Raw genomic sequence first — 26,890 nt, 5'->3', positions numbered from 1 at the left:
AACTGACAAAAAAAAAAAAAAATCGTTGTTCTCTGCATTTGTTCTTGATTCCTAAAGTTTACATTTTGGTAGTTGATAAAGATTTGCACATTTAGGAAAGAAAAATTGCTGTTCTACAATGCTAATATTGGTAGTAGTAGAGGGAGAGGGAGAGAGAGAGAGAGAGAGCGTGACGCCAAACTGCCGATGATCCTCAAAGGAAAAGAAATGTCTTAAAACCCAAACGCAGCGGCTCTTCACAGGAAAGGCAGTGTTAAAAACATTTTAATGTTATTTATCTCAAGCTCAAATAATGACAAGTTTGGTAAAAAAACCCAAAAAAAACAGTTGGGGTACTTTTCTGTTCGTTCACTCAGTGTGTTCTCGCAGACCCGTCGGGACTCTGCTGAGACGTCACATCAGACGACTCCACCGTCGAGACAATCATAGCTGGGTAGCTGGTCCTTCCCTGACCCCGCGCACCAAGCCCTGACAGGATGTTGTGTTCAGAAAACCCGTCGTCCCCGTTGACTCCCTCGAACTCTCTCCTCTTACGTTTCATGCAGAGCATGATTTCTCTGGCTCGTCAGGGAGTAGGAACCATCTCACAATGCTCACAACAGCAAGCTGTTCTCGATGCTGTCTTAAAACAAGAGAAGTGCCTTGTGTATGAATGATTCTTTTGTAAGAACAAGTTGATGTAAATGTTCATTTACCTCAAATGTTTACAAAACTGTTACTAAATAAATTTTTTGTACCATATTTGTTGTTCGTGCTTTCACTTTCGCTTTGCACAGTGAATGAAATTCATCAACCTCACATGAATCGAGAGCAGAGCTGCACTGAGCCCTGACTTTAGCCAACGGTAACCTGGGTTCATAGATAAGCATTACATTTTAGGCCTTTGTATTGGAAAGACTTGGTCTGTGTAAAAACTTTCAAACATGTCCTTGTTCCTAAAAGACAAGCAGCTTGAATTGCAGTTTGCATGTGAAGACTTTGTGACTTAACTCGGACCTGTCCATAAAAAACAGACATCCTTCTGTTATCGACAGTGTTTGACTCAAACATTTTGAGGTTCAGCAACACAACTCACCCATGAATGGAGTGATGACTGAGACTGATGACTGATGACTTTTCGTTTAAGACCAACACCTGACCACTCGTGTCTGCTTTTGATAATGTACCGATGTTACGTCCAGACCTGCGAGCACGATTTTTCTGAAAGTAAAAAATCAGAGGACCATTTTTGTTACTTTATGTCACATAAGGTTGTGAATATCTGCTTGTTGTGATTCAATCACCAGAGACAGTACACTATCTTTAAAATTATTACTTACATTCTTGGAGAATACGTTTTTCTTCTTATAATAGTACAAAGGGCAAATGAACTGCCTGTGTGTTTGACTTCAGTTTGTTGGTAATGGTGTGAATGTTAAGGCTTCTTGTTAATTCACCCCATTAGATGTTTATTCAGTTGTTAAACTTCCAGGATCTTTACGTATCCCCCATTTTCTAGATCTAGAGGACAAAACTCATCTCAGAAGAAACAGAATAAGTTGATTATTTGCTGTCTGATAACAAAGAAAACTTGCAGGTTTCAGGAGTGGAAACACATACCCAAAGAAAACTTCAAACAATGTAGAAAACACAGCAATGAGTCAGAAGTTCAGCATTTTAGCTACAAAAACTTCTGAAAGTTTGTGTCTTTCCATCTTTAAACTCTGAGATGTAATAACAGCAGAGAGACAATAAGTAAAACTCACTAGGTCGACATTTTCTAAAGTTCAGGATGAAAAGTAAAACTAATAATCCAAATATATCCTAATGTTACCTTTATAAATAGTAGCTGGACAAAAAGAAAAAACAATTTAAGGTCCACCTACTTGCTTTTTCCAAAGATTTCCGTCACATCTCATCAGTGGATGGAGTCGGCTCAGTTGTCATGGAGACCGTAAACTCCTTTCTGATGTGTTATATTTTTCTCAGTTTTCTGCTGATTAATCACTTAATTTTAATTGGACGTTAATGTAAAAGCCTATACATGATAATAAGTATTAACTTTTTATTTCCCATACCGCCCTCCCCTTGTTTGTTCTTCTCTGACCATCGACCTCCTCCTCACTCCCTCGCTCCACATTCCAGCAGCAAATATTAAAATGTGACGCTGAGTCAGACCCGCTTCAAAACCACATCAAGAAATAATTAAAATAAAACGGGCGTGTCAGACTTGCACCTGAGTCAAACTTCTATCACCAGCACATTCTGCACGGTTACAAGAACGGAGAATTAACAACACTGTGTATTACATGGTAGAGATGGGTGAAAGCTGCAGCTGCCGAGAAGTTCATTTTGATCTTTGAGTATAGTTGGTATCAACAAAGCGTCAACCGAAAAAGGCGCTCGTAAAAAGAAAAATAAATATGGTCTAACAAAATGTATACTTCAAAGGTTTATGTGCCAACACACAGGAATGCACATTTGAGTAAATTCACTCTTTAACTTCTGTTCGAGTGAGATCAGACGACTGAAGTCAATCTCATGCCTGCGGGTCAATGCAATAAGTTCAAAGCAAGACGAGACTAAACAGTATGATTATCCTACAGGTATCCCTTGGATTTTTCCACAATAAGAGGCCACTTAAATGTGCAGTATTATTTTGATTTTGATTTATTTTTATAGTATCAGTCACAATTTCACATGTGGCTACAGATATGTAGGTTTTCATGTGGGGACGGGGGGCACCAAACTTGTATCTGGTCTGATCACCATTCGCGTCATGCAGTGCGACAACATCTCGTGCTGTTCTGCTGCTGTTCATGCTGCTCTTCTCCTTTGTTGTATTTTTCATTTCATGATGCACCAAATGTTTTAAATTGGAGACAGGTCTGGCCTGCAGGTAGCTCAGTTTAGCTTCCGGACTATTAGAGAGCCATGCAGTAGAAATACGTGAAGAATGTAGTTTGACATTGTTTTGCTGAAATAAGCAAAGCCTTCCCTGAAAGAGATGTTGTCTGGATGGCAGCACACGTTGCTCAAAACCTGTATATATCGTTCAGCATTAATAGTTCCTTACCAGATGTGTGAGCGACCCATGCAATGTGCAATAATGCATCCCTGTACCATCACGGATGCTGCCTTTTCAACCGAGCACTGATAACAAGCTGGATGGTCCCTCTTCTCTTTAGCCCGGAGGATGCAGCGTTCATGATCCGTGATTTACAAAAGAATCTTGAAGCACAATCAAATTGCTTGGTTCTGTACAGGTCATTGTGTCTTCATCCTTTACACGGTTAATAAGCCTCAAACCGTTTTTTTCTTTATCCTCGTCTGATTGATCTGCGAGTTAGAAAATGACAAGAGGATTACTCGTGCGGATATTTGGCAGTGAGTTGAACAGCAGAGTACAGTACATGAGTGCTGGGCTCTTGGGTCCAGTGGCTGCAGAGTGATGGGAGATAGTTCAACTGTTGGCACGACTGACTGGAGGCCTCAACCTGTCACTCAGCTTTGTTTCCACTGCACAGTCCAACAGGGACATTTTACAGACGTATTCACTTGACTAATGTTCGTCCTGCTTTTGTTTCCGATATTCTGTTATCAAATTTTTTTAATTTTTTTTTTACATATTTTCCAGAAAGATTTTTGTAATTTAGTACAAATTATATTGAAAGTATATCCCTGGTTAAAACGAATAACATTAAGGACTTCATCAGATCAAGCTGAATTGCATTAATTTAAAAAAGAATGTAAAAATATAACATGTTGGTCTCTGCAGAATATAAATACACAAAGTCCGATGGTCATGAAAGTGGCGTCAGTGTTGGTTTATTATCCAGTTTGAAACCTGTTGCCCTGTAAAGCCCCACTTGGCCCTGTAGTGGAAAAGTGACTTCTAGAGAAAGTCACCAGTCTGCAGGTCAGAGCAGACAGGAGGCTATATTTAGCCTTTAATCACCTAACAAATTCACACTCAGCCCACAGCACAAATACCTCAGGCCCTCTTTATGTATTTCAGGAGTGTGATGAATTTGTTTCTGGGAGGGCCGACCACTGGCTCATTGGAGGACGTTGGGTTTGTTTGACAGAAACATTTCTCACTTTGTACCAGAACAATTGTCTGGCTGTATTTTTTTTTTATGACTATATCACAAAAACTTAACATTACTTACAGAAAACTGCCAATAAAGAGGTCATCAAAACTAAGGTCATAAACTGAAATAATCCTATGCATTTATGTATGTTAAAAAAAATTTTTTTTTTTTTTAAATCTTCCAGGTAAACATTTTCTGGACAGATTTTCCATTGCATGATGATCTCAACACTGTTTCAACCGTAGATTATTTACACTGCATGATACAAATGTTAAAAAGATAGAATTAGCTATCAGTGGTGGGAATAAAACCCATGTTCCCATGGTGATTATTGCCACCAACAGACCTGATGTATAGATGTATAGAGGTAGTCTACATTTTTTATGTCTATCCAACTTCGAAAATAAAAACACGTTAGACAATACAGGTTAGAGGTCAGGCCTTCTGCATGAGGGACTAAACCAAGTTTCATTTGAATACAGTCAGCAACGAGGGAGGTCGAATTAGAAATCCTCTTTAGGATTATGCGGGATTGTATTAGTAGCTGCCTGTCCAGTGTCTGTCCTGCACTGTTGACTTTTGAAAACAAGAGCCAATCAAAATGTGGGACATCTACTCAGTAAGTGGGACACAGGACAATGCTTGCAGTCTTGGATAAATTGGGACACCTGGTCACATATAGATGTGAGATGATTAACAGCACATTGGTGATTTAAGAGTTGAGGCGGTCCGAGTTTTACCAGAGAGGAAGTAAAAAGACGGTTAGCGGTGTGAGAGACAGTCTGGAAGAAGCTTGTGTCCCTTTTCCCACAAACAGTCTACATTCTCAGAAGAGGACAGTAGAATTTAATCAGTGAAGAAAGCTAAGAACAGTCAAATTTAAATATGATAAACAACAACAAAAAAACAATCAGTCCACCTACTCTGTGTGTCATTACAATGTACACATCTTCACAGTTCAGTTATGTTACAAGATCCCATGCGGAGGATATTATGACCTCAGTGTTCATAAATGTAACTACTGTCCAGGCTTTTTTTGCTTTTTTAGAAGAAAATCCAATCAGCATCAATGCAAACAGATCTGAAAACTTTTTGAAATTTAAGCAGCTACTTTTTTTAAATAAATCATTAAAGGTCTGATCACTTTGTGTTGCAGGCAGGTAAACGCTGTGAAAAGTTGTTGTTTCAGCATGACTTGACAAAAGAAAACGCAAAAATTCAAAATAAGATTTTAAAAAAAGAATCTCATCCAGTCAATTATCGGTGATATACTGTAATGCAGTTCATTTAAACATGTCTGCCTTTGAGTCCGTTAATGCTGTAAATGATGTAATGTTGCACTGTTGGTAGTGTGCAGTGATGTGGGTTGGCTTGTTTTGGCTGTCTGTCCACACAAAGAGGGAGGGGAGGTCAGCTCTGCGGGGACACCTGCAGGTCAGGCAAGGGTATGGACACAATACCCACAATGCATCTGGCTGAGTCCACCTAAAGAGGTGACAACTTTCAATTCTGTCCACATATTCAGTCTTTTTAGGAAATAATTGGGGCTTTTCATACCAGGGATATTAGTCTCTAGCATTTATGTGATGTTTTCATCTCTGTATCTTGGAAATATTCCTGAACGTTTATGTAAAAGTTATGTCTATCTCTTAAGCATTTTTCACTTTTGCAAGTAACAAAATCTGCTATAAATCCTGGCTTCAACTCCAGTAATGATCTCCACACTGTGTAAAAGATGTCTCTGGCTGCAGAAGGACAACCGAGTAAAATACAGGATCAAATGGGATTTTATTTGTCTTCAACAACGGGCAACAACGCTCAAATCCCCTGTGTGATAAACTGTACTTGTGTTTTTGAGTTTGATGTTGGTTGACCTCCTATTTCTCTTCTTCTGCTTGGTAAAGTGAAAATGCTATGATGAAATCAAAGTGAAACAAAGGAGAGCAGCATCTCTTCACTTCGCTCTAAATCACAGCGACCTTATGATGCCAGGAGCTGGAAACAGATCAAAGTTTGCTTCAGGTTTTACCGTGATGTTTTCTTGATTCTCTGGTTACTTTGTTTTCTTTGAAGGTCATCGGTGATCTGTCAACACGCGGAAGTGTTTGTTCAATAACCTCAATACATCACATTTCTGAGACATTTTTTAGTTCTTACACATAATTTGAAGCAACATATTTACCAATTTTATATGTTTGTGTGTGGCTAGAAAAGCTTCCTCCCATTAATTTGTAAGGATGCCGAAGAGTGTTTATGGCGTCTTCTGATTCAATGCACTTTTTGCAGGTGATGTCGATACACTGTATCCGTGTCGGAGCTGTTTTGTGCATAAAAAGTGAGCAAAGTTGACAATTTCTGGTGCCTGATCAAAAATAGCAAAATAAAAGCGCACCACCTCTTTAGTGTTTTTACTGATACTGTCAGAAAATGTATATTGTTTATGAACAGTAAGTGTTTTTTTTTTTTTATAACCTAATGCATGTTGACTTTTAGTTAGCATTAATACAACATTAAAAAGACCATCACTGGATGTTTGAAATATTGAGGTGTGATGATGGCTTCCTGGCCAGGACAACAGTGTACTGGTGTAATACTTGATTTATGAGGACAGAAATCTGTTCACACAGCCACATTGTGGGGACTCACCTACGGCCCCCATAACGTGAATTATTAAATTCACATTGTGGGGACCAAGTTGAAAACATGGTTTGGTGGGGTCAGGGTAAGTTTCCAGGATACTAATGTAAGTCTGTGTCAAGTGATGGTGTGTGTGTGTGTGTGTGTGTGTGTGTGTGTGTGTGTGTGTGTGTGTGTGTGTGTGTGTGTGTGTGTGTGTGTGTGTGTGTGTGTGTGTGTGTGTGTGTGTGTGTGTGTGTGTGTGTGTCCAATGTATCAGCCAGTGAATGTTTTGGAAAAAGATGAGTTTGGTGACTCCGCTGAAGAGATTGCTGCAGTCACTGCTTCACTACGGCTGACCAAATAGGGTCAGGCCATCCTAAATTTAACCCACCCACACTCCCTCCCACCACCAGCCACAGCCAAGGTTACTCTACTCTGTGTATGTGTGTCTGCAGGTGTTCTCCATCACATGTAATCCAGTTGTTTTCATCCTCAGTTTGGAAGCAGCCTCAACTTTCTCTACCGAACAAGGGTCACTGCACATGTTGAACTCATGAGAAAAAACAAACGTCTCAGAGTGGATGAAAGTATTTGTGCGGCGGTCCCTGATAAACTCTTGTCCTTCCCTCGGTCGGTCCTGCGCTGCATGTTGAGGCACACAACCTGAGAAATGCAGCTGTCATCCATTCCTGCCCTCTTGTCCTCTCTGCAGCTGTACACTGCATCCACACACACACACACACACACACACACACACACACACACACACACACACACACACACACACACACACACACACACACACACACACACACACACACACACACACACACACACAGACGCCCCCCCCCCCCCACACACACACACACACACAGTAGCTTTTCCCTCCCAGGCACTGTTGTTTTATCATTAAATGGCGACATTAGTTCATATCATGTGATTCGAAGAGGATTCATTGCACATTAGAGGCCCTAATCACCACCTATAGTCTGCCCCCCGGGCCTCGCCCACATGACCCTGCTGAGCACAGCGCTTTCTTTATGCCCCCTGAAAGAGCTGGGGATTGAGCCCAAACAAAAAAAAACCTCACGAGGGTGAAAAAATGTTTTTACACCCGCCCCGCTCCCTCGCAGGCCCGGCTGTGTGGGCGCACAGGGCCGTTTTAGCTTTAGATCAATGGGACAAGTAACTGGAGTCTGGCCAACTCTGACAGATAGCACAGAAAGAAAAAAGCTTGCCTCTTCAAAAAATTGGGTTTTGTCACCGTGTTTTGTACCTCCACCCGTCCACCTCCCTCCCGAAAAAAAATGTGAGGTGAAATGAGGGGATGCTTTTCCTTTTTTTTTTTTTTCTTCCTTAAAGCTGCCAAAAAGATTTGAGTTTTCATGCATTGCTTCTTCTGTGTGGAGGGTGAGAGGGCGAAGCTGGGGGCGGGGAGGAGAAGGAGGGGGGTTGTGCACAGGCTTATGGGAGGAGAAGCGAGGGGAGGCGAGGGGAGGCCGCCTTGTGTCAGCCGCTGCAGATGAACCTCTTGTCGGACGCGGGTCCTGACACGGAAGCTCAACAAAGCATCGGCTCGTCCTGCGGCTAATGATGGGTGTTATACTTTAACAACACGCCTGCTGCTAATTACAGGGGGTGAAACCGGCCAGTCCCTGGGGAAGGGTCCACAGCGATGGTGCAGCGCCCCCCATTGGGAGAGAAAGGAAAGTGCTGGTTTCCACTCAGAGACAAAGACAGAACCGGCCTCGTCTCTGGTGGTTCTGTTTGTTTTCTGTCTGATGTCCCAGTACAGCCTGAGTAACAAGTGCTTCTCTGGGCCTCACGGTTATCCAAAAACTATTAAAACATCACTGTAACATTAGGTTACATGTTCCTGAATCACACACGGGAGTTTATTTCGGATCAAATCTCACATTCACCCTCCTGCAGACAGAAATACTCACTGCTGCTGAAAATAGTCCCCAACAAATGCAGTCTTTACTCATGTCTGTGAAGGATTTCTTTTTAAACTCAAGTCACCACGTGTTTTCTAAATTCAGTAATAGCCAAGTTTGGCAACGTTTTTCAAATGTAGCCAATGAATAATGCACTTATCCTATAAATCCTAGCTTCACTCCCTTATGTGATGTGTTTTAACAAAAAAAAAGTGTAGATGTTAGTATTGAAATTGATGATCCCAGTTTTGGGATTGGAACCAAGCAGCAACCAACCGTGATGTCACCTATTGGTTTGGGGCCTGCTGTTTTAATGTCTGAAGTCTTCCATTTTGGCCGTCGCGATCTAGGTTTATTGGAGTCAGAAGTGACCATATTGGGACGAGCTGGAGAGGAGCGAAGAGTGGATCTGACTGAGAACCAGAGGACACGATTACCCCCCCACCCACTGGGACACCTGCCAGGCATGCCAATAAAACCAGAGTTCGACCTCTCTTTGACGCCCAATATCGAATTAATGATGCAATTATTTTCAGAAGGACCACCAGAACACTGATCAGGAGGAGGGAATTTAGTGAATGAAACTATTATGACTTTGTAATTCATGAGAGAAGTTGACGCTCTTTGAGGGTTTTTTGGAGCCCGTGTGGTGTTGTACTTTTAGATATTTCCACATTGGCTTTACTTTTCAGACCTGCGAAATAAGTCTATTTTTATATACAATAGGATTTAAACAAAACCAAACTTTGTGGTATCTCCAACCCCTATTTAGATTATCTGTGCTGAATTACAAATAAACGTAGAACTATTTCAATGTTTCGGATGCTGTGAAGATGTTTAAGACTACTTTAAAGTTCTGTAATTTAAGGAGAGAACCACTACTCTGCAGCATTTCAAGGCAACATAGTAAAATAAATACGTATTTGTGAACTTTGGATGTTCAGATTCTCATTCATCATGCCATACCATCAGTGACACACATTAAAAACCATCAACAGCAAGAGGAAGAACAAGGAATCCTTCAGAGGACGATCTGGCCCCCACAGAGACCTGATCTCAACAACATGGAGTCAGTGTGGGATTACATGAAGAGACAGAAGACACTGAGATTAAAGCCATAGAAGAACTGAGGCAAGTTATTCAAGATGCTTGAAACACCGACCTGCCGCATACCTTGAAAAACAGCACAGAGAAAGCCGGGCCTCCAAAACGATGGGGAGGTTTGTGCCTCGTGACCCTGAGCCCGGCCTCCCTAGCTGCTGCATGGACCGCAGGCGTTGACAGGCCACGCCTCCTCTTGCCCTGCTGTCCGTCATCTTCCAGATAACGCTCGATGCCTCAGTGTCATGTCCGCCCGGCACCTTGTAAAAATGGGACATGATAGCAAAGAAGGTCAGAACAGAGTGAAGAGGCCCTCATGTTGTACTGCCTGCCTGCTGAGCACAAACCACATGTAGTTTTATTTTTAATGGCTTTTTTACAGATGTGGGTCTGTCAGTGACACATGTAATGCCTTACATGTTAGTTGTATGCAGAAGTTTAAGCACCTTAGGCCAATTACATATTTTGTTGAAAGTTGAATCACTGCAGCAAACAGACATTTAAAATAGGCCTTTCTTTGAAATTTTGTGTTTTTGCATAATAGGAAATAAATATTGTGAAGGATGAATCATGAACCTTTTAGATATTTCTACAAAAAAAATGACCGAAACATTTTGACTTTTACTTAAGTCCTTAAAGTAGATAAAGAAATATATATTGAGGAAAATGATCCAGTATTACATATGTCTGTGTGCAGGGCAAAAGTATCTGTGCCTCCAGGATTATCAGTTGATTTAAAAGTAAAATTAGAGACAGGTGTTTTTGCTTATCAGCTGTGAAAAGGTTACAAAACTGCCTCTAAAGAATTTGGACTCCAATCTACAGTCAGACAGATTGTGCACAAATGGAGGAAATTTAAGACCACAGTCACCCTCCCAGGAGTGGTCGACCAGCCTCCATGAACAAGGCCTGGAATAGCCCACAAGGTCACAAAGGATCTAATCTAGAATCACGAAGTCGCAATGTTAATGTTCACAAGTCCACCATCAAGAGAACAATCAGCAATAATGATATGCATGTGGGGTTTATAAGGAAAGAGTCAATTCTCTCCAAAAAAAAAACCTCTCCAATTCGCCAAACTTCATGAGGACAAGCCAGAAAGCTGTTGGAAAAATACTTTGTGGATAGATGAGTCCAAAATAGAAGTTCTTGGTTGAAGTGAGAAATGTTATGTTTGGAGAAAGGAAAACACTGCATCCCAGCAAAAGAACCTTAACCCAAACGTGAAGCATGGCGGTGGTTGTATCATCGTTTGGACCTGGTTTGCTGCACCTCTGTCAAGACAGCTTGACATCATTGATGGAGCAATGAATTCTGAAATATACCAACAAATCCGGAAGAAAAACGTCCAGATATCCGTCTGTGAACTGAATCTCAAGAGAGAGTGAGTCGTGGAGTAAAAGAGCGACCCAACGCACACAGTTGTGTTACCTGAAGATGGATAAAGAAGAATAAAGTTAATGACTTGGAGGGACCTGAAGAGAGCAGTTCATGTGATGAAACCAGCTCCGTCCCACAGTTGAAGCTGTTATATCAGGACTGATTGAGTTATCGGGAGACGTTTTGTTGCAGTTATTGCTGCACAACAGGATCACAGCAGATAGTAAAAGCAAAGATTCTTTTGGCCCACAATAAACAAATAAATAGCCAAGAATAATATTGTGGTCCCGTTTGTCCGATTTGGTTTTCTCTTTCTATTTGTAAGACTTGAGTGCAAATCTAACAGTTTAGGTCGTACTTATGCAGAAATTTAGAAAACTCGAAAGAGTTCAAAAACTCTTTAAGCGCCATTGTGTCGTGTGAAAACATTATTGGAAACTACATGAACTCCTGGTGCCTTCATGGACTCATTAGGACGTGTGAGGCAGGTCAAGACATTTCCTTAAGAGCGGTCAGCTGATGACATTCACAGAGCTTGATAAACTTAATTTTTCGCACCTTAACATTAAACAACTATAAGCTCCTCTAATTAACCGACTGATGCTCTGAGCTTTACATGTACCTAGAGAGATATCAAAGCTTGAAATATCCACTAAACGTCACCAGGGAAACATTCAGATGAAACTGCAAAGTACTAAGTCTGAAAAGCAACATCTGGATAAGTTGGTTGTTTTGGTAGCAAAAGCTGTGGACAGATGAAGTGAAAATTAAGCTCTTTGGCCAAAAGTACCAAAGGTGCATTCAGAGACAACAAGGAGGAGTTGTTGATTGAAAGAGCACATGAAGGTGGAGGTATTTCACTTAGAGGGAAGAAATACTTCCACTAAATATCAGCAGATTCTAGTTATAAATATATTCAGTCAGAAAAGAGGCCAGTTTCTACAACAGGACGACAATCCAAAGCCGAACTTAAAGTCCACCAGGAGCCACTTCAAGAAGCTCAAGTTAAAGCTTTCGGAGTGATTCGCACAGATGAACTGAAAACTTTAAGTGATCTGCAAGCTTTTCAAACTGAACACGTCAATAAATTAATTTCTCCTGTATTTTAAATATTGATCATCCTGCAGTTGTGAGGTAATTGAGGTCAGTTTCTACAAACGGTTACACGCGGTACTCCTGGTATTAGGTTCAGGATAATCACGTCTGTGTGTAACGTTCAGGTTTCCACATACTTGTGGTACAAACAAGTGTTGCCTTGTTTTTTTTTCTCTTCCCTTTTGCTCCGTCTGTCCTGCAGCCGTTTGGAGGAAACTTTCTTTAAAGGGTCAGTTTCACCAAAATCGCTGAACGTTTCTCTTCGGTTTTGATTCGTGGATTTCTGCTGTCAATCCAAAACGATGGAAGGTGGATAAAAATTCTTTCACAGAAGTGCCACCAGAAAACTACTGCTGAACTCTCTACTGATGCTTTGGGAAGAGCAGAACTGTTGTAGTATGTTGGGTTAGTAGCACAAGTTTAAAAGCGCAGGACAATTTGTCAGGTTAATACCTCGATAGGAGCAGGTAATACATGTATATATACAATTATTATAATGCAATGTTCATGTTAAAGAGTTTTAGGGCAAATCAAAACAGCATCTTGAAGGAGTCCGTTTAAAAAAATGAAATCATTTATTTAACATGACCGCATCAGGAGATCAGCCCACACACCAGCATCAGACTCAAGTCACAATCACTCACTTTCAGTATATACAGTTAGGCACATTCACATTAGGCATTAAAGCCGGCCACAGCGTCCACTGTAGGTCCAAACCTGAGGCAGGTTTGGTTGCTGCCTTTCGAGTCCAGCAGGAAAAAAAACATCTGCCGGATTAAAACGGGTCCTCTGATCCAGAGTCTGTTTTAACTCCCAAAGGTGAGGGTAAAGGTTTGGATTTTGGGATGGCTGACAGAAATCCTGACCAATGTTCTCCATCTGAATCCTCTGTCGCTGTTCCTGACATGCTGCGCTGCAGTCTCAGACCAATAAATGCAATCAGGTGTACAAAATAACAGGAACACCTGCTCTGTAGATAAAATAAAACTCTTAAGTGTACTCCCTGACCTTGTTTACCAGTTCGATCCACTTCAGTCAGGTGGATTGAGCAGAGGACACGTTGGAAATCAGTGGGACATTTTGAGATGTCTGTTGTGGTCACTGTGGGGGAGGGGGTGGGGTGCTTATATTTTGAGGACTGGTTGTAGAAACACACATTTGTAAGGTTTAATATTTTGCCCGCTTTACATCTCATAGTATTCTAACGAGAGGAGGAAGTAGAAAACAACCCCTCAAATGATCCTCGGTGGATCGATGACACTTCAACAATCAGACAGGAAATTCAAATAAAAAAACAAAACAAAGTGAGGCTTTGAACAAAATAAAAAAGTATGAAAAATAACAGTGGATAGTGTAACTCGGAAAGAAAATGCAGGTTTAGCTCATGAAAAAGGAAAAAAAACAAGTTTGACCAATTACCTTTCACAATAAAAGCTCTATAACGGCTCCAGAGAAGAACAGGACACTCATTAACAAGTGCTCCGTTGTTAAATCGAATCAAGTTGAAAGGAAACGGTACAAACCTGGTAAAAAAAAACAAAAAAAACCGCACAACTCAAAACTACATTTAGCTTTGAGTAATCCACGTCCTTCATGTTTAACTGGATCCTTTAATGGACGAGTGAGAGGTGAGAGAGAGCGCAGGCCTGCAGCAGGTTGTCAATGGCTGAGACGGGTGAGAAGGAAACGGCATCCGTGACAGTCTCATCCAAACGTAAAGAAGATGCAGTCAAACTAATAAAAAGAGAAATAAATAATGGGGTTGGTTTTGAAAAAGGCGTCTCAGGAGGCAGGTTTTCAAGCTGACGGTTTTCTACTACACAGTGTCTCTGTGTCGACTCCATCTCCAACAACCGCCTTGTTCCAGAGATATTTACATTTCGAAGCGACCCAATCTGGGCTTAGTACGCATGTAATGCTACATCGCATGAACGGAGGTTCCCCTAAAAGTCCCGTAAAGAAACGCAGCATGTCGGTAGGTAGCCTGTCTGCACCGCAGCGAGTCGGAGCTGTCCGTCACAGCCGGTCCTCTCCCGTCCTCGTGGTGCAGGGGTTTTGCCTGAGAGCAGTACTGACAGAGGAAGAGCAGCGAGGGGGATGATGGGAGGGAATGAAAGCAGCCCAGCTGACGGAGAGGTGCGATGCAACAGGTCGACCTGACGAGGAGGAAGAGGCTCCTGATCTCATGCTGCCTTCCAACACATGTTGGAAAGTCAGAAATTCCATCTTCAAATGCACCTTTTCCATTTACCCGCTGCAGCAAGCTAACTGTTAAACACACCGACAATCAAAGCACATTTAAAGCCAATTCAACTTCCAGCTTGTCATCTGGTAGTACGACGATGGACTAAATTTGCTACTGAAAACATGCTAAAATAACTCGTTTCTTTTGGCTGATTGACCTTTGACCTGTGAATCCACCGCAGCTTGTTGGAGGTCGCACCAAAACAGGAAACCAGGGTTTAGATATGTGCGCTCGTTGCAAATAGACCCACCTCTCTCACGTAACATCGAGTATTGGTTGAACTTTGCCAGTTAACCTCAGAGAGGCGGCGGGCCTGACGCACGGTGTACAAACAGCATCAAAGAAGTGCTGTTCGGCTGCAGGAGCCGTGAATGTCAGTTACAGTCAATTAAGACTTCTTTGTTGAGGTTTGTGTTTACAACCTCACTTGTGTCGTTTCCTGTCCTGCTGGCTTTCTGCTTTTTAAAGTTAATTTCAGGAGGCAAAATGTTGTCCGACTTCAGTTTAAACACCAGACGACTTTTTCATCTGCAGGTCTTAAATTCACTGAAACAAATATCTGATGAACACAAATATTAAACCTTCACTTAGTTAAAATCTTCAAATCTCCAAAGTGAAGTAGCATTTGACCAAAGTGCTCTGACGTACGTGGTTCAGGATGATCCTGCTCTGCATTATGATCTAATCAAACTATCGGCACAGATGGAAATTCAACCTACGACCTACCGGCAGCTCAGAATCAGCTCTGAGCTCTGCAGGACTCTCCTCCTTCCCCGGTTGGTGCTTCTTTTTTCTTTGTCTCCTCCTTTGCCTTTTGACTCCGTTAAAAAAAAAAATGAAGTTACTCTCTTGACCTCAAACACTCCATCTTGTCCATCGTCAGAGCGACAGAGAAGCTAACAATGCATCTTAGTAGCTTGCTGTCTCCTAGCGGCTGCGGATACTTTTGTTAAAACATGATTTCCAAATATCACGATAACCATCAAAACATTTTGTTTCTACCCGATCTTGTTTTCGGACTCTAAACGACAGCTCCACCTTCTTCATCTCTCGCTCCTCACAGCCTCCCCTTCATCCTTTCCACCTCTGCCTCCTCCTCCTTCTCCTCCTCTGCTTTATGAAATCAAAGTGTCTGTCTACCAGCTTCCTTTTTGGGCAGTTCTTCACCACGTTCATCATCCTCTACTTTCTCTGTAGTGGACGTCCCTCTCCAGGAGGAAACCGTGAGTCAGTGAAGACAGTAAAGACGAAGAGGACACCTACGACTAGACACCCTACGTATCCTCCTCCTGACTGTTCAGTCTCTGCCAGCACAAGTCCACCGCTACTCCCCCCCAACCGCTTCCCCCTCGTCCTCTTCGTCTTCCTCCAGGTGCTGTTTGTCCGTGTAAACGTCCCTGACCAGGAGGACTCTGGTGAGGAGTCTCTCCAGGATCTGTCGCTCCAGCGGCGTGGAGCTGAACCACAGCGGGTCGTCGGGGCCGCGGGCCGGATCCGGCTGAACGTAGAAGACGTCGAGGCGCTCCCGCAACGACGGCGGGCTGGAGGAGCGGAGCGACATGAGAGGGGGAGGAAACAACGGTGGGAGAAGAGAAGAAGAAAGGAGTCAACAGCAGGAACAAAGAAGGTGAAGGGGAGGAGGAGAGAATGTCAGTCTGTCGGTCTCTTGAATTACAAGAAGCTTCTAAATAGTTCATGTTAAGTCCTCATCTTTGAACAGTCAACACGGTGGTTCAGGATGTGAACAGCAAAGAGTTCTAATCACAGGACTTCTGAGAAATACAGACACCGGACTGGTTAACGGAGTTATTGATTAATAAAGCATCAATTCATGTCTGGTTTTAATCAGTGTGAAACAATTAGTTAATTGACCCATTATTTGAGTGACAAAAATAAATATTCATCAAGCAAAAATGGTAAAACATGAAATTATTTCTATTAATGTAAACTGAATATCTTTGGAAAGATCATCTTAGGCTCTGAAAACATTTGAGTGGCAGTCAGAGTCTGAAGATGTCTCACAATAATAAATGGATGAATTGATCGCAAAATAGCTTTAATGCCTTGATGATGAGATTAATGATGTGAATCATCGTATGTGTGAGCGTCGTTGTTTTTTCATAAAGCTCCTCTGAATAACACCATAACTTATATTATTGAAAGTAGCATTGCAGTAATAAGGATGGTAGGTTGGATCAAATGTATTTCAATAGTGTCAGTTGCACCAGAAAAGCTCCTGAACCCACCACTTGGACCTGTAGAGCTCGTAGAGGTGACACTCGTGCTTCTTTACCGGGCAGCAAACAGTCGATCCTCCCGAGTCGCCGTCCTGATCGACGTCCTCTAACTTACGCTTCCTCTTCCTCGACTCTGTTTGCACTGACGGTCCAAAAGAAAAAAAAAGAAAAGACTTTCAGAGCGTGTTTGTCTGAAACAACAGCACACAACATTCAATTTAACTCTGATGATATAACTGGACTAAAGTGCTGATTCAAACAAAAGTTCTGAGACATTAATACGTTTTTTTGTTTGGATCTCAACTTTTACTTATTAAATTTGAAGTCAAACACTGACTGAGATTAAAGTGCAGGATTTCAGGTTTGAGGGTGTTTGTAATATTTCACATCCACACTGGGTGAATCTTTATTCTTGGTGGTTATGAACAAAAATGCTAAAACTGCTACACATCACATCCAGTGTATAATTATGTATAAAGCGATATGTTCAAATATTTTATGTGAAACTTTACACCTTGTGACTGCAGGTTTGTACAGGTTGGAAACGCCTTCATCAGAGTTGGGTGATAATCTGGGACATATGTGTTTCCAGCCTCACCATGGTGATCCTGAGAGATGGAAGGCACGCGGATGCAGACGGTGGTCTCCTTGGTAACAGGATGGACGGTGTCGGGGCCGTAGACGTTGGCGAAGGAGAGGCGGAGGTGCTGCTCCACGGTGCGCAGGCCGAAGTATTTGGTGTTCAGGTAAACCAGAGAGCGCAGCAGCGCGGCGGGACTCTGCTCCCCGAGGTGCTGGCTGCTCCACAGGCTCTGCTCCTCCACGCGACCCCACAGCGAGCCTGCAGAGGGCAGCAAACACGCTCAAATCCACTCTACGGATTAAACAGACCATCGCCTGAAGCTCTGTGGTCACCATGCAGATTAAGAGGAAGGTAGAAGAATTCAATGTGGTTCATTTCATACCATTTACATCTAAAATGTGATTTCCAACATCGATGTTGAGTTGGTGTTGAATCAGTGTCCTCATACGACATTACAGTGCAATCACAGCGGGTCAGGATGTGAACAGCAGAAGAGTTATAATCATTGGACACAGCTCAACAACACATGTTTATTGATATCATATCATACTGTGACATGAGACTTCATATTGTCTTAGATTTTTGATATAGTAATATCGTTATATGGTATGAGTGTTGTGTCTTCTAGTTTAAAGGCTGAATTACAGCAAAGCTGTTCTTTTAATTTACCTTCAACCACGTAGTCGTTATCTCCACATTACAGCTGACTATCTTTCAAAATATCTTGTCATGGAAATATTTTGTTAAAGCAACAACAGTCCTCCCTATAATATTGCTGCAGTATCCGATATAAAGGTATTTGATCAAAAGCACGTGTTGTGTTATTAGACTTTGTCTGCATCGCCGAGCCACCAGCCGGTTGCTGAACAGCACCGGACCACCAGGTGGTGCTGACAGCACACATTCAAACACACTCCTGCTTCCTGCCATGGAGACACTTCTTCCAGTTACCAGTTCCATATCTTTTATTAATTTCCCTTTTCACACTGGCTCCACGTTCACATCTTTGTGTGCATTGCTGTTGTTGAGACATTACTCGGTCTAACATGTGGTATCACTTATCCACGAGGTATAATTTGTAGTCAACTGAAAAGACAAGTCATGTAGTGCCGGTCAGTGGGTCATATCCCACCACGCGTGTCTGCACTCACCATCAGGAAGCACGCTGGGCTGCCAATCTTTCAGGACTTTGTTCAGCTCCTCTCCGAACTGCTGGTAGCACGGGTCGCTGAACAGGTCATCCTTCCGGCCTTTTGCGTGGAGGTGCTTCAAACAAATAAAAACTTGTATTAAAAAAATAAATAAGTTGAGCAAACTTCAGTCTGGGGTTGTTTGTCGAGTTCAGAACTCGAGTGTCCTCATATTCAAGTGATCATCACTGGTTTTCAGGATGTGAACAGCAAAAAGTTATAATCAATGGACACACTAATCTGAACATTTGGACCTTTGGGGGACAAAGAAGTTACTGCTGCTCAAAGATCTGAACATTAAGAGTCCCATCCTCCACATAAACACTTTAAATCGGCATAATTATACTCTCAATGTAAAAATTCAATAAGAAAGTAAACACAATTTGGGGGGGGTTTATAAAGAGAGGGTGTTGACAGCAACAAACAGCAGGCCCAGAAAATACCCCCGACTTTTACAGATATTTATGCCACATTTACTCGATGCAACTTCACACAAACTCTTTGAATCTTTAAAAACTTGTTAATTTTCACAAACACATGAAGTCATTCTTACATTTTTCTGTCAGAAAAATCACACTCCAGTGGATTTGGGACAATCCTGCGCTCCTTTCTGCAGCCATGCTGCTGCAGCTGCTGCTCACATGTAGGAGGCGGAGGGAAAAGACTGTGCACAAGTAGTATCGGTCCTACTGGAAACACTCACTCTAAATTTAGTTCCTACCTCCAAAAGGACTACAGTTACAATGTCAATGGAACAAATAGGAAAATTAACAAGGGTAACTCTTGATTCTTAACTTTACATCCTGTTCACATGTATAGTGTTTTATTTCATTACAAATTATATAATTTTTTCATTATGTTAATATTTTGTTATTTTGCCATCAAGATATTTTAAATCTATATTGTGGTAACCGAGACGAAGGTGACAAACCAATACTGAACGTTTGGGGCCAATACCGATATTAGGGAGATATGATGGAGGCAGGATATTTTACAGTTCATTGTCCACATTGACATCACTGCACTAAAAATTCACTGGGAATTTTACTATGAATAATTATTGAAAAACAACACCAATAGAGTAATTTTTTATTTATTTCTTATTCCCAGTTTGAATAAAAGTGGAAAAATAAACGTTATATTACATACATTATAAGTATGTTCCTTCTCCAATTACCATTTCACACCTTGTGAACTCAATGCTTTAATGATGAAAAAAATACACTGATCATATTTCCTTTCAGTGTAATCGCAGGAAGTTATTAGCAGTTCTGCAAAAACTGGTGACATCACCCAGAAAATAACCGACTGTATATCCTGTGTAAGCTCGACACACTTTAATGTTTCCTATTCTGATGTAGATCTTGCTCTACTTGCTGGTGTTTCTGAAGTTTGATGTTCTTGGTACCAACCTGCTGGATCCCCAGACAGAGGTAGAGGATGCTGTCTGGAGAGTAGTGCTCCCCACTGGGCCGGCAGACCTCCCTGACAAACCGGGACAGAGCCAGGTTCAGCTCCTCTGAACTCAGAGACAGCAGGTTACTTTTAGGCCGGGCTGCAGGAGACGGAAACACACACACACAGACGGCTGTTAGAAGACATGCACTTCATGTTTTCTAATATGACAAAGCAATGCACCTGGAGTACGGCGCACGGCAGTGAATAAATGTTCGGGTTTAACTTACCTGGTTTGGACTCATCTTTTACTTTGGTGTCGTCTGATTGGTCAGAAGGAGACAGTGCCCAGCGTTTCCAGGCATTGATACCGTAGCGAGCTTTGAGAGGCAGCGATCGTCTTCCTGAGGGTTTAGTTGTTGAACGGGAGGGAGAGGATACGGCTAAATCTGAGCTCTCCTCTACCGCCCGCCTCTTGTTGCCCTGCAGCACAAACACACCCATTACTAAACACTCAAGGGAAGTTGGCCAGTGCAAAGTGTCTAATTGTTAAATATATCTATGTATTTATACATGTTCGTGCTTACTAGTATCCTGGGCTGTGGTCGAGATGGCGACTCCTCCAGCTCCTCCGCCTTCTCCGCCTCCTCCGCCTTCTCCGCCTCCTCCGCCTCCTCCGCCTTCCCCGCCTTCTCCGCCTCCTCCGCCTCCTCCGGCTTCTCCGCCTCCTCCGACTCCTCTTTTTCGTCTGTCAGGACCGGAGGTAGCGAGAAACCCATGTCCTCGTCCATTCGCTCCAGGACAGGGACAGGGTCTGAGGCTGAGACACAAAACAACATCTGCAGAGTTATTTTCAGATTTTGTTATATGGTGCGGTGTTTCTCACAGGTTGGGAAGATGGTGCAGCGTGTGACCGATGTGCATACAGAAACTCATGCAGTTTAGAGAGGGAGAGTGTAACCTACAATTTACAGATGTCCCCTAAATGCCTCGCATGCATACTATCCATGGACACCAACTTGGCACCAACTGTCGCTTAGTTATAAACATATTTACCTAAATTAATGTGTATATAATGTAGAGAGTATATACTGTGGATATAATGTGCCTCAGCCTTCAGTTTAATGCTTTCTCATTCATATATTCAGTGTCTCAGTCTTTTGGAGCCCAAAGTCTCGGTTGTACTGTCAGACATTAGAAACTTTCACAAGCGCAAGAGACAAAGTTTTCCAGAGAAACCCGGTTCCAGAGGTGATCACTCAAAATGATGAAATGGACTGCTGCTGGAAATCCATGTACTCATCTGTTTTCTCCCTGACCCCCAACCTTCGGCAGCATTACTAACTTAAACTTTAACTTTCCTTTCTGATGTTACATGCACGCCAGCAGAAAGCAGATCATAAACCTGTTCGATGTATACATGGCCAAGAACCGGACTTCCTTCAAGAAATATCTGATTTGTCTAAATCGCTAGCCTTATTGTGGAAAACTGGATTCTATTTTACATGCATGCTGCTACTACAAAAGCCGACAATAACCAACGAGTGACAGAGGTTACCAAGTAAATCACAAGACTCCTTGGCTTGTCGACAGTGTAGAGGGAAGCTCACTGTCTGACTGACTACGATGCTGAACTTTAAAAACTCGTCTGGACCTATAAAAGCAGCAATCATCTCTGGTAAATTTCAGCAGGTAAAACAAATGGGTTCAAACAGGCCTTTAAGTCCAACAGCTGAAGCTTTAGTCATAAATAAAAATAAGGAATGCCCTATGGTATCAGTCAAGTCTATTGACCACAAATATATTAAAAGATTCAATAACGCTGGTTACAGACATATTCAAACCTTCATTTTAACACTATATGATGACATCAAGATGCGTTCAAAGCTCAGCAGGCTACGGGAAAAAAGAAGAAAGCATGAAAATGACGCACTCCTCTGGACAGTACGGCCGACCTTCTACCCTGACAGGGGCGATGAAAGGAGGTCCAGAAATAATCACAGGGAGGAATTTTTGTATCTCTATTACTGTACTGATCCATTAAAACCCCGTGCAGTCAGATACTGTTATTTAACAGCTGCTTCACCAAACACAATCGTGGACAGAACGAAGATGAACAGAGAAAGCGTGGACGCTGGACACAAGAGGACTGATTTAAACTTAAGAGCATTTCTTGGCAATAAAACTTGGGTGGGACCAAAGAAATATGTCTTCAAGTTTCAGTCCTCTTTTCAGCAAAAATATGGCTCAATAGGAGTGACAAATGAATATAATAAAACAGGCATCTCAAGCTTTGACCGGCTAATATTACAAATGATTGTAAGGATTGATGTTTGCGTTCAGTTATGTTTGGTATGATGTCATCTGTTGTGCTCGGTTAATAGTGAAAAGCACAGTTAAAAGTGAAATTACACTTACTGCAATAGTTTTAATTGAAAAAAAAAAAGAGAAACACATTAAAAAGACGAAGGGCTGAATGGTGTTTTATCATGTCAGAAACTCTTTGACAGCCAAGCCTTGAATTTCAGAGCCTGTCGATACTGCAAAAACTATTATTACATAATATTACATCTCTTTTACATCATGAGTTTCCCTGACTCTGCCTCTGGCTCAGTGTCAGGTAGCGCTTTACCTTGGGGGAAGTCTGCCTCCAGGTCCAGGTCTGGCTCGTATGGCTCGTATTTCTCCTCCTTCTCCTTCTCCTCCTCCTTCTCCTTCTCCTCCTCCTTCTCCTCCTCCTCCTCCTTCTTCTCCTCCTCCTCCTCCTTCTCCTCCTCCTTCTCGTCCTCTTTCTCTTTCTCCTTCTCCTTCTCCTCCTCCTCCTCCTCCTTCTCCTCCTTCTCCTCCTCCTGCTCCTCTTCCTCAGAGCTGCTGCTGGAGGACTCCTCTCCCTCACGCTCCACCTTCACCAGCTTCACGTCTGAAACAAACAGCCATGTTGGTCCTCATTGTCATCTTTTGCTGCAGCTTTTCTTCAAATGACACTATTTTCTTTTGTTTTTTAAAGCATCCCCACTTTACTTTTGGCTCCAAAAACCTTGTGCACTGTACTGACTCTATCAAGATGCTCTGAGGAATTTCTATCATTACTGCATTCATCACATCTCCGATCTGTCAGTGCAGACATCCAGCCCTCTCATGAGTGCACCTGGCTTCTGATCCTCTGCGATCATCTCGGCCATGGACAGCAGGTCGGCCTCCAGCGGGTCTGAGGGCACCTTGCTTTTCAGTTCATTGATGGTCTGGATGATCTGCTCTGCCCCCTGCAGGGTGGTGGGCAGGAACACAGGCACAGGAACCTGGACGGAGCAGAAGACAACGTTTTTCGTTGGTAATCACGCCACTTTAGTTGGTAAATGTCTCCTTACTCATTTGAATGAGATGGTTTTTTTTCTGCATTCTAATAACTTTCATGTAATCTGTATGTTTGTCTTTTAACAAGGATAACACACGTGTTCATGAGTCCTGTCTTACCGGTAAAGGCAGAGAGACTGGAGTGGGAGTAAACTGGGAGTACATATTCATAGGCATGGGGATGAAAACGGGCACAGGTATCGGTACAGGAACATACTCTCTCTTCACGCCATCATCTACATCTGTGGACACAGATATACAAAATTATAACATTAAATATGCAAATCAGTACACCTATTTATGAGTCATGAAGTACAGATTTTAACAGTATTGTATTATTTCCATCAAGCCATTTTTCTTGGCTGTTTGACGAGCACAAAAAATATAATTCAGATGGTTACATTCTTCAAAATAAGCTGCTGCTTCTACCTGTCTGTAAAAGTTTGCTCTGCATGTGAGGTTTGCAGTACGTAGCCTTGGTCAGTGTGAGCGGCTTGCAGAGCACCGCCTTGTTCTTGACATCTCTCATCAAACCTCCACCGGTGTACGCTGCAGTACTCTGGTTCACCAGCTGACACATGGAAGAGAAGCGACATAAAATGTACACGTTTACATACAAACAGAAATGCAGCTCTCTGGTCTCCAACCAGTAGCTCGCGAGCTACTTAAGTAACATTTTTGTATTGTTCTCATGAAGAAGCTTATTCAGCTGGTTTGGTAGAGCTCATCTATGTGAATAAATGTTACAATGTCTAAAAGTTAGTCATAGCTATCTGAGGAAAAATGGTTGGAGAACCCTGTCTTACCAAATGATCATTAATTAAATACAAATTTATGAAGAAAAAAAATATTCATTTTTACAGGACAGTAGGGAGGTACTTTTTCTTTTTTAAAGAAAGAAAAATTGTGACACTAGATTTAAACAAAATAAAAATAAAATTTGATGACATCTTTTCAGTAAATTCATGAAAATTTCTTTCAACAAAGTAACAACTAAAGTTTTTATAATTTCAAAACAAATAGCAAATTCTTACTCACCCCCAGTTTTGCCCCCTGCACTTCCAACCCTGTAAGAGGGAAATGAAAAACAAACTTTTAAGTGAGTGACAAAAGGAAACAGTCGGTGATTGCTTTTTTGTTTTAATCAGATAACATTAACTCTGATTCTTGACCCTTTATAAGCAATTTCTGAAACGAGGACATACATGTTAGTAGACCTGAGATCAACCCCCCCCCCCACACACACACACACACACACACAGAGTCTGTACCTATGCTGGAGTTCTCGGGGCCTTTCTGTGTGACCATGATGGGCTCGTTCTGCTGACAGTAGAACTTCAACAGACACTCCTGGTCACAGAAATGCTTCATCTCTGCTCTCCACATCACCGACTCCGTCAGGTTACCCTGCACCTTACAGCAGTCGCACCTCGCCGCCTAGTGGCCACAAGGAGACAATTTCCGAACATTACAAAGAACTGATTTCTGCGTACATACAGATGTACATTTGTTTTAATTCATTGCGTATGAGCGGACCTTGTAGTACCAGTCGTTGAACTTCTTGGCACAGGTCTCGCTGCAGAAGTCCCGAGTCATGCCGCCGAGCTGCCGTGTCACACCTCTCTTACACAGCTGGTTACAGTGGTTACAGCTCACACATTTCAGCCCCAACCGCTTGATAAAATCCTGCTTGAATAGCAGTTTACAGCCTAGAAAACAAATAAATGGGAAAAAAAGATAAATATGCTGCAAAACAGGATATGAGACCTCATATATATGAGAAAAAAGCACACCGAGATAAAACCAGCCACCATCTCTACTTCGAAACTGTCAATGAAATTACTCGGCTTTATCAAGTGTCCCAGAGAGGAGAGGAAAATAAAGGATTAGCACCTTCGCTACAGAACGGTCTCTTGACCCCCGAGAACTTGACCATCTCGTGCAGCGTCTTCTCCTCTTGGCAGTACTCACAAAACGTCACGATGCAGTGCAGCTTCTTGTAGTCCTCACAACACGTCTTACTACAGAACTGGTAGACCTTATCCTGAGGGCACAGTTAGATAAATGTCTTGCACTCACTGTATCTTAAGATTCATTGTGTGCATGCATGACAACAGAAATAAAAAACTTCAGGTTGCAGCTGCGACTGAAAGAAGTTGGCAGACAGAGTTTGACTAAACACTGTCTCTGAGGTAAAGAACTGTCCTCTATCAAGGTAGGCGAGCGCTGCAACCACTTTCATTATTTTCCCTAATCTGACCATTATTTTATCAGTTCATCATTTTGGTCTTTAAATGTAAGAAAATAGTAAATAGCACCCAATTTGCAAGAAGCCAAGTTGACACATTGAAATTTCTTGTTTTGTGAGACCTAAACTTTTTCCTCCAAGTTTAAGAAAACCAGCAAATATTTACATTTGAGAAGCAGTTTAGCTTAAAAAGACATTGGACTGTGTCCATGTTGTGTCTGTGTGAAGATAAAAAGATGGCCGCACCTCCCACTCCAGGATTTCAGGCTTTAGGCTGAACGTTCCTCGACAGTAGTTACATTTCAGCTGGACGGTGTTGTTGGTGGTGGAGAGGGGAGTCTGTCCGTTGGTGGCCGTTTGAACAGTCGCGTTCTGTCAAAAAAAACACACAAGGTGGAAATATTTTTGACTTAAAAGTACCAAAACGCACCATCTGTTTGTTCTACCGAGATAATTAATGAGGCTAATTAACACGTCGACTTGCAAATACAGCCATGCCCACAAACTTGTCTTTGCAAGTATCACACGAACTCTGTATCATAAATCATGAAAAAGTCATGCTAGTTTCAAGAAAATCCGTTTCCTCATTAATATGTAAATTAATGCAACATCGGGCTAAAAAAAGCTAATCAGGTCAGAGACTCCACTGAGGGAACCTGTGGTGGTTTCAGCTGCTGTTGGATGTGTAGAACAGCTCAATGATAACAGTTAATCTGGGCTTCATTTCTGCAACTTTGATTATTCCTGTCAGCTGTAATAAAATCTGATGTCCATAATAATCTGTACAAATATTGGAGCGTTGAGTTTGATTATTGGTGTTGGTGTTAAGGTGTGCTCGTTTATCTCTGAACAATACAGTGCGATCCAAAAGTTCAGAGATGGTTCCTGTTGCAGGAGAACGGACCGAAGCAGTGACATGAGCTCGGTTCATGTCACTGTGGGGGAAGCTATACCTTTCATGAGGAAGTGTTCCAACAGGACTTCCAGGGAGCGGTCCAAGCGTGGCTGCACAAGCCCTGGGAGCAGTGCATCCCCTTTAAAGGGGATGGTGGCCAGATTTAAATCAGGTGTTTTGATGTTATAGGCGAGTCTCTGAACTTTCTGATCGCACCTCATACACCCTGAAAGTATTGTGGCTCTCAAACCAGAGCACTCGGATTTGTGTCCCCTGGTTTGAAACGAGCTGCGAGTCCTCACCTGGAACTTGGTGACACACTGAGAGCTGCAGAAGTTGAGGATGTTTCCCTCTGGCAGCGTGGCCTGGTACTGTGGTAATGAATTCCTTTTACAGAAGTGACACGTGGGCTCTGTGTCTGCGCACACAGACACACACACACAGACAGACAGACACACACACACACACACACACACACACACACACACACACACACACAAACATTAAAACATACAAAAATGCACTTCTTAAACATGCT

General features: G+C 42.2%; 1 protein-coding gene across 3 annotated transcripts in view; it reads right to left on the bottom strand.

Moving 5' to 3' along the window:
• Positions 1 to 12,757: 12,757 nt before the first annotated feature.
• Positions 12,758 to 26,890, bottom strand: part of zmym2 (zinc finger, MYM-type 2) — a 33,191-nt gene continuing 19,058 nt past the window's right edge. For 2 of the 3 annotated variants that reach the window (XM_069713371.1, XM_069713370.1), the window contains exons 9-25: positions 26,655 to 26,770; positions 25,704 to 25,829; positions 25,103 to 25,253; positions 24,746 to 24,918; positions 24,481 to 24,646; positions 24,248 to 24,276; positions 23,639 to 23,780; positions 23,330 to 23,451; positions 23,004 to 23,154; positions 22,488 to 22,775; positions 20,443 to 20,675; positions 20,146 to 20,338; positions 19,873 to 20,015; positions 18,422 to 18,536; positions 17,286 to 17,528; positions 16,697 to 16,829; positions 12,758 to 15,991 (exon numbers count right to left, since the gene is read on the bottom strand). In XM_069713371.1, the coding sequence (XP_069569472.1) occupies positions 15,775 to 15,991; positions 16,697 to 16,829; positions 17,286 to 17,528; positions 18,422 to 18,536; positions 19,873 to 20,015; positions 20,146 to 20,338; positions 20,443 to 20,675; positions 22,488 to 22,775; positions 23,004 to 23,154; positions 23,330 to 23,451; positions 23,639 to 23,780; positions 24,248 to 24,276; positions 24,481 to 24,646; positions 24,746 to 24,918; positions 25,103 to 25,253; positions 25,704 to 25,829; positions 26,655 to 26,770 (2,741 nt within the window). In that variant the 3' untranslated portion in view covers positions 12,758 to 15,774. The remainder of the gene's footprint in view (positions 15,992 to 16,696; positions 16,830 to 17,285; positions 17,529 to 18,421; positions 18,537 to 19,872; positions 20,016 to 20,145; positions 20,339 to 20,442; positions 20,676 to 22,487; positions 22,776 to 23,003; positions 23,155 to 23,329; positions 23,452 to 23,638; positions 23,781 to 24,247; positions 24,277 to 24,480; positions 24,647 to 24,745; positions 24,919 to 25,102; positions 25,254 to 25,703; positions 25,830 to 26,654; positions 26,771 to 26,890) is intronic. The other variant, XM_069713372.1, reaches the window with a different exon arrangement.

Source organism: Brachyistius frenatus, unplaced genomic scaffold, assembly GCF_029030835.1.
Source record: "Brachyistius frenatus isolate BFR_SWC_R1_liver_20210118 unplaced genomic scaffold, ASM2903083v1 Contig_118, whole genome shotgun sequence".
NCBI classification, from domain to species: Eukaryota; Metazoa; Chordata; class Actinopteri; family Embiotocidae; genus Brachyistius; species Brachyistius frenatus.
The sequence above is the reverse complement of the archived record's forward strand: the minus strand, read 5'-3'. Positions and strand labels throughout refer to the sequence as shown.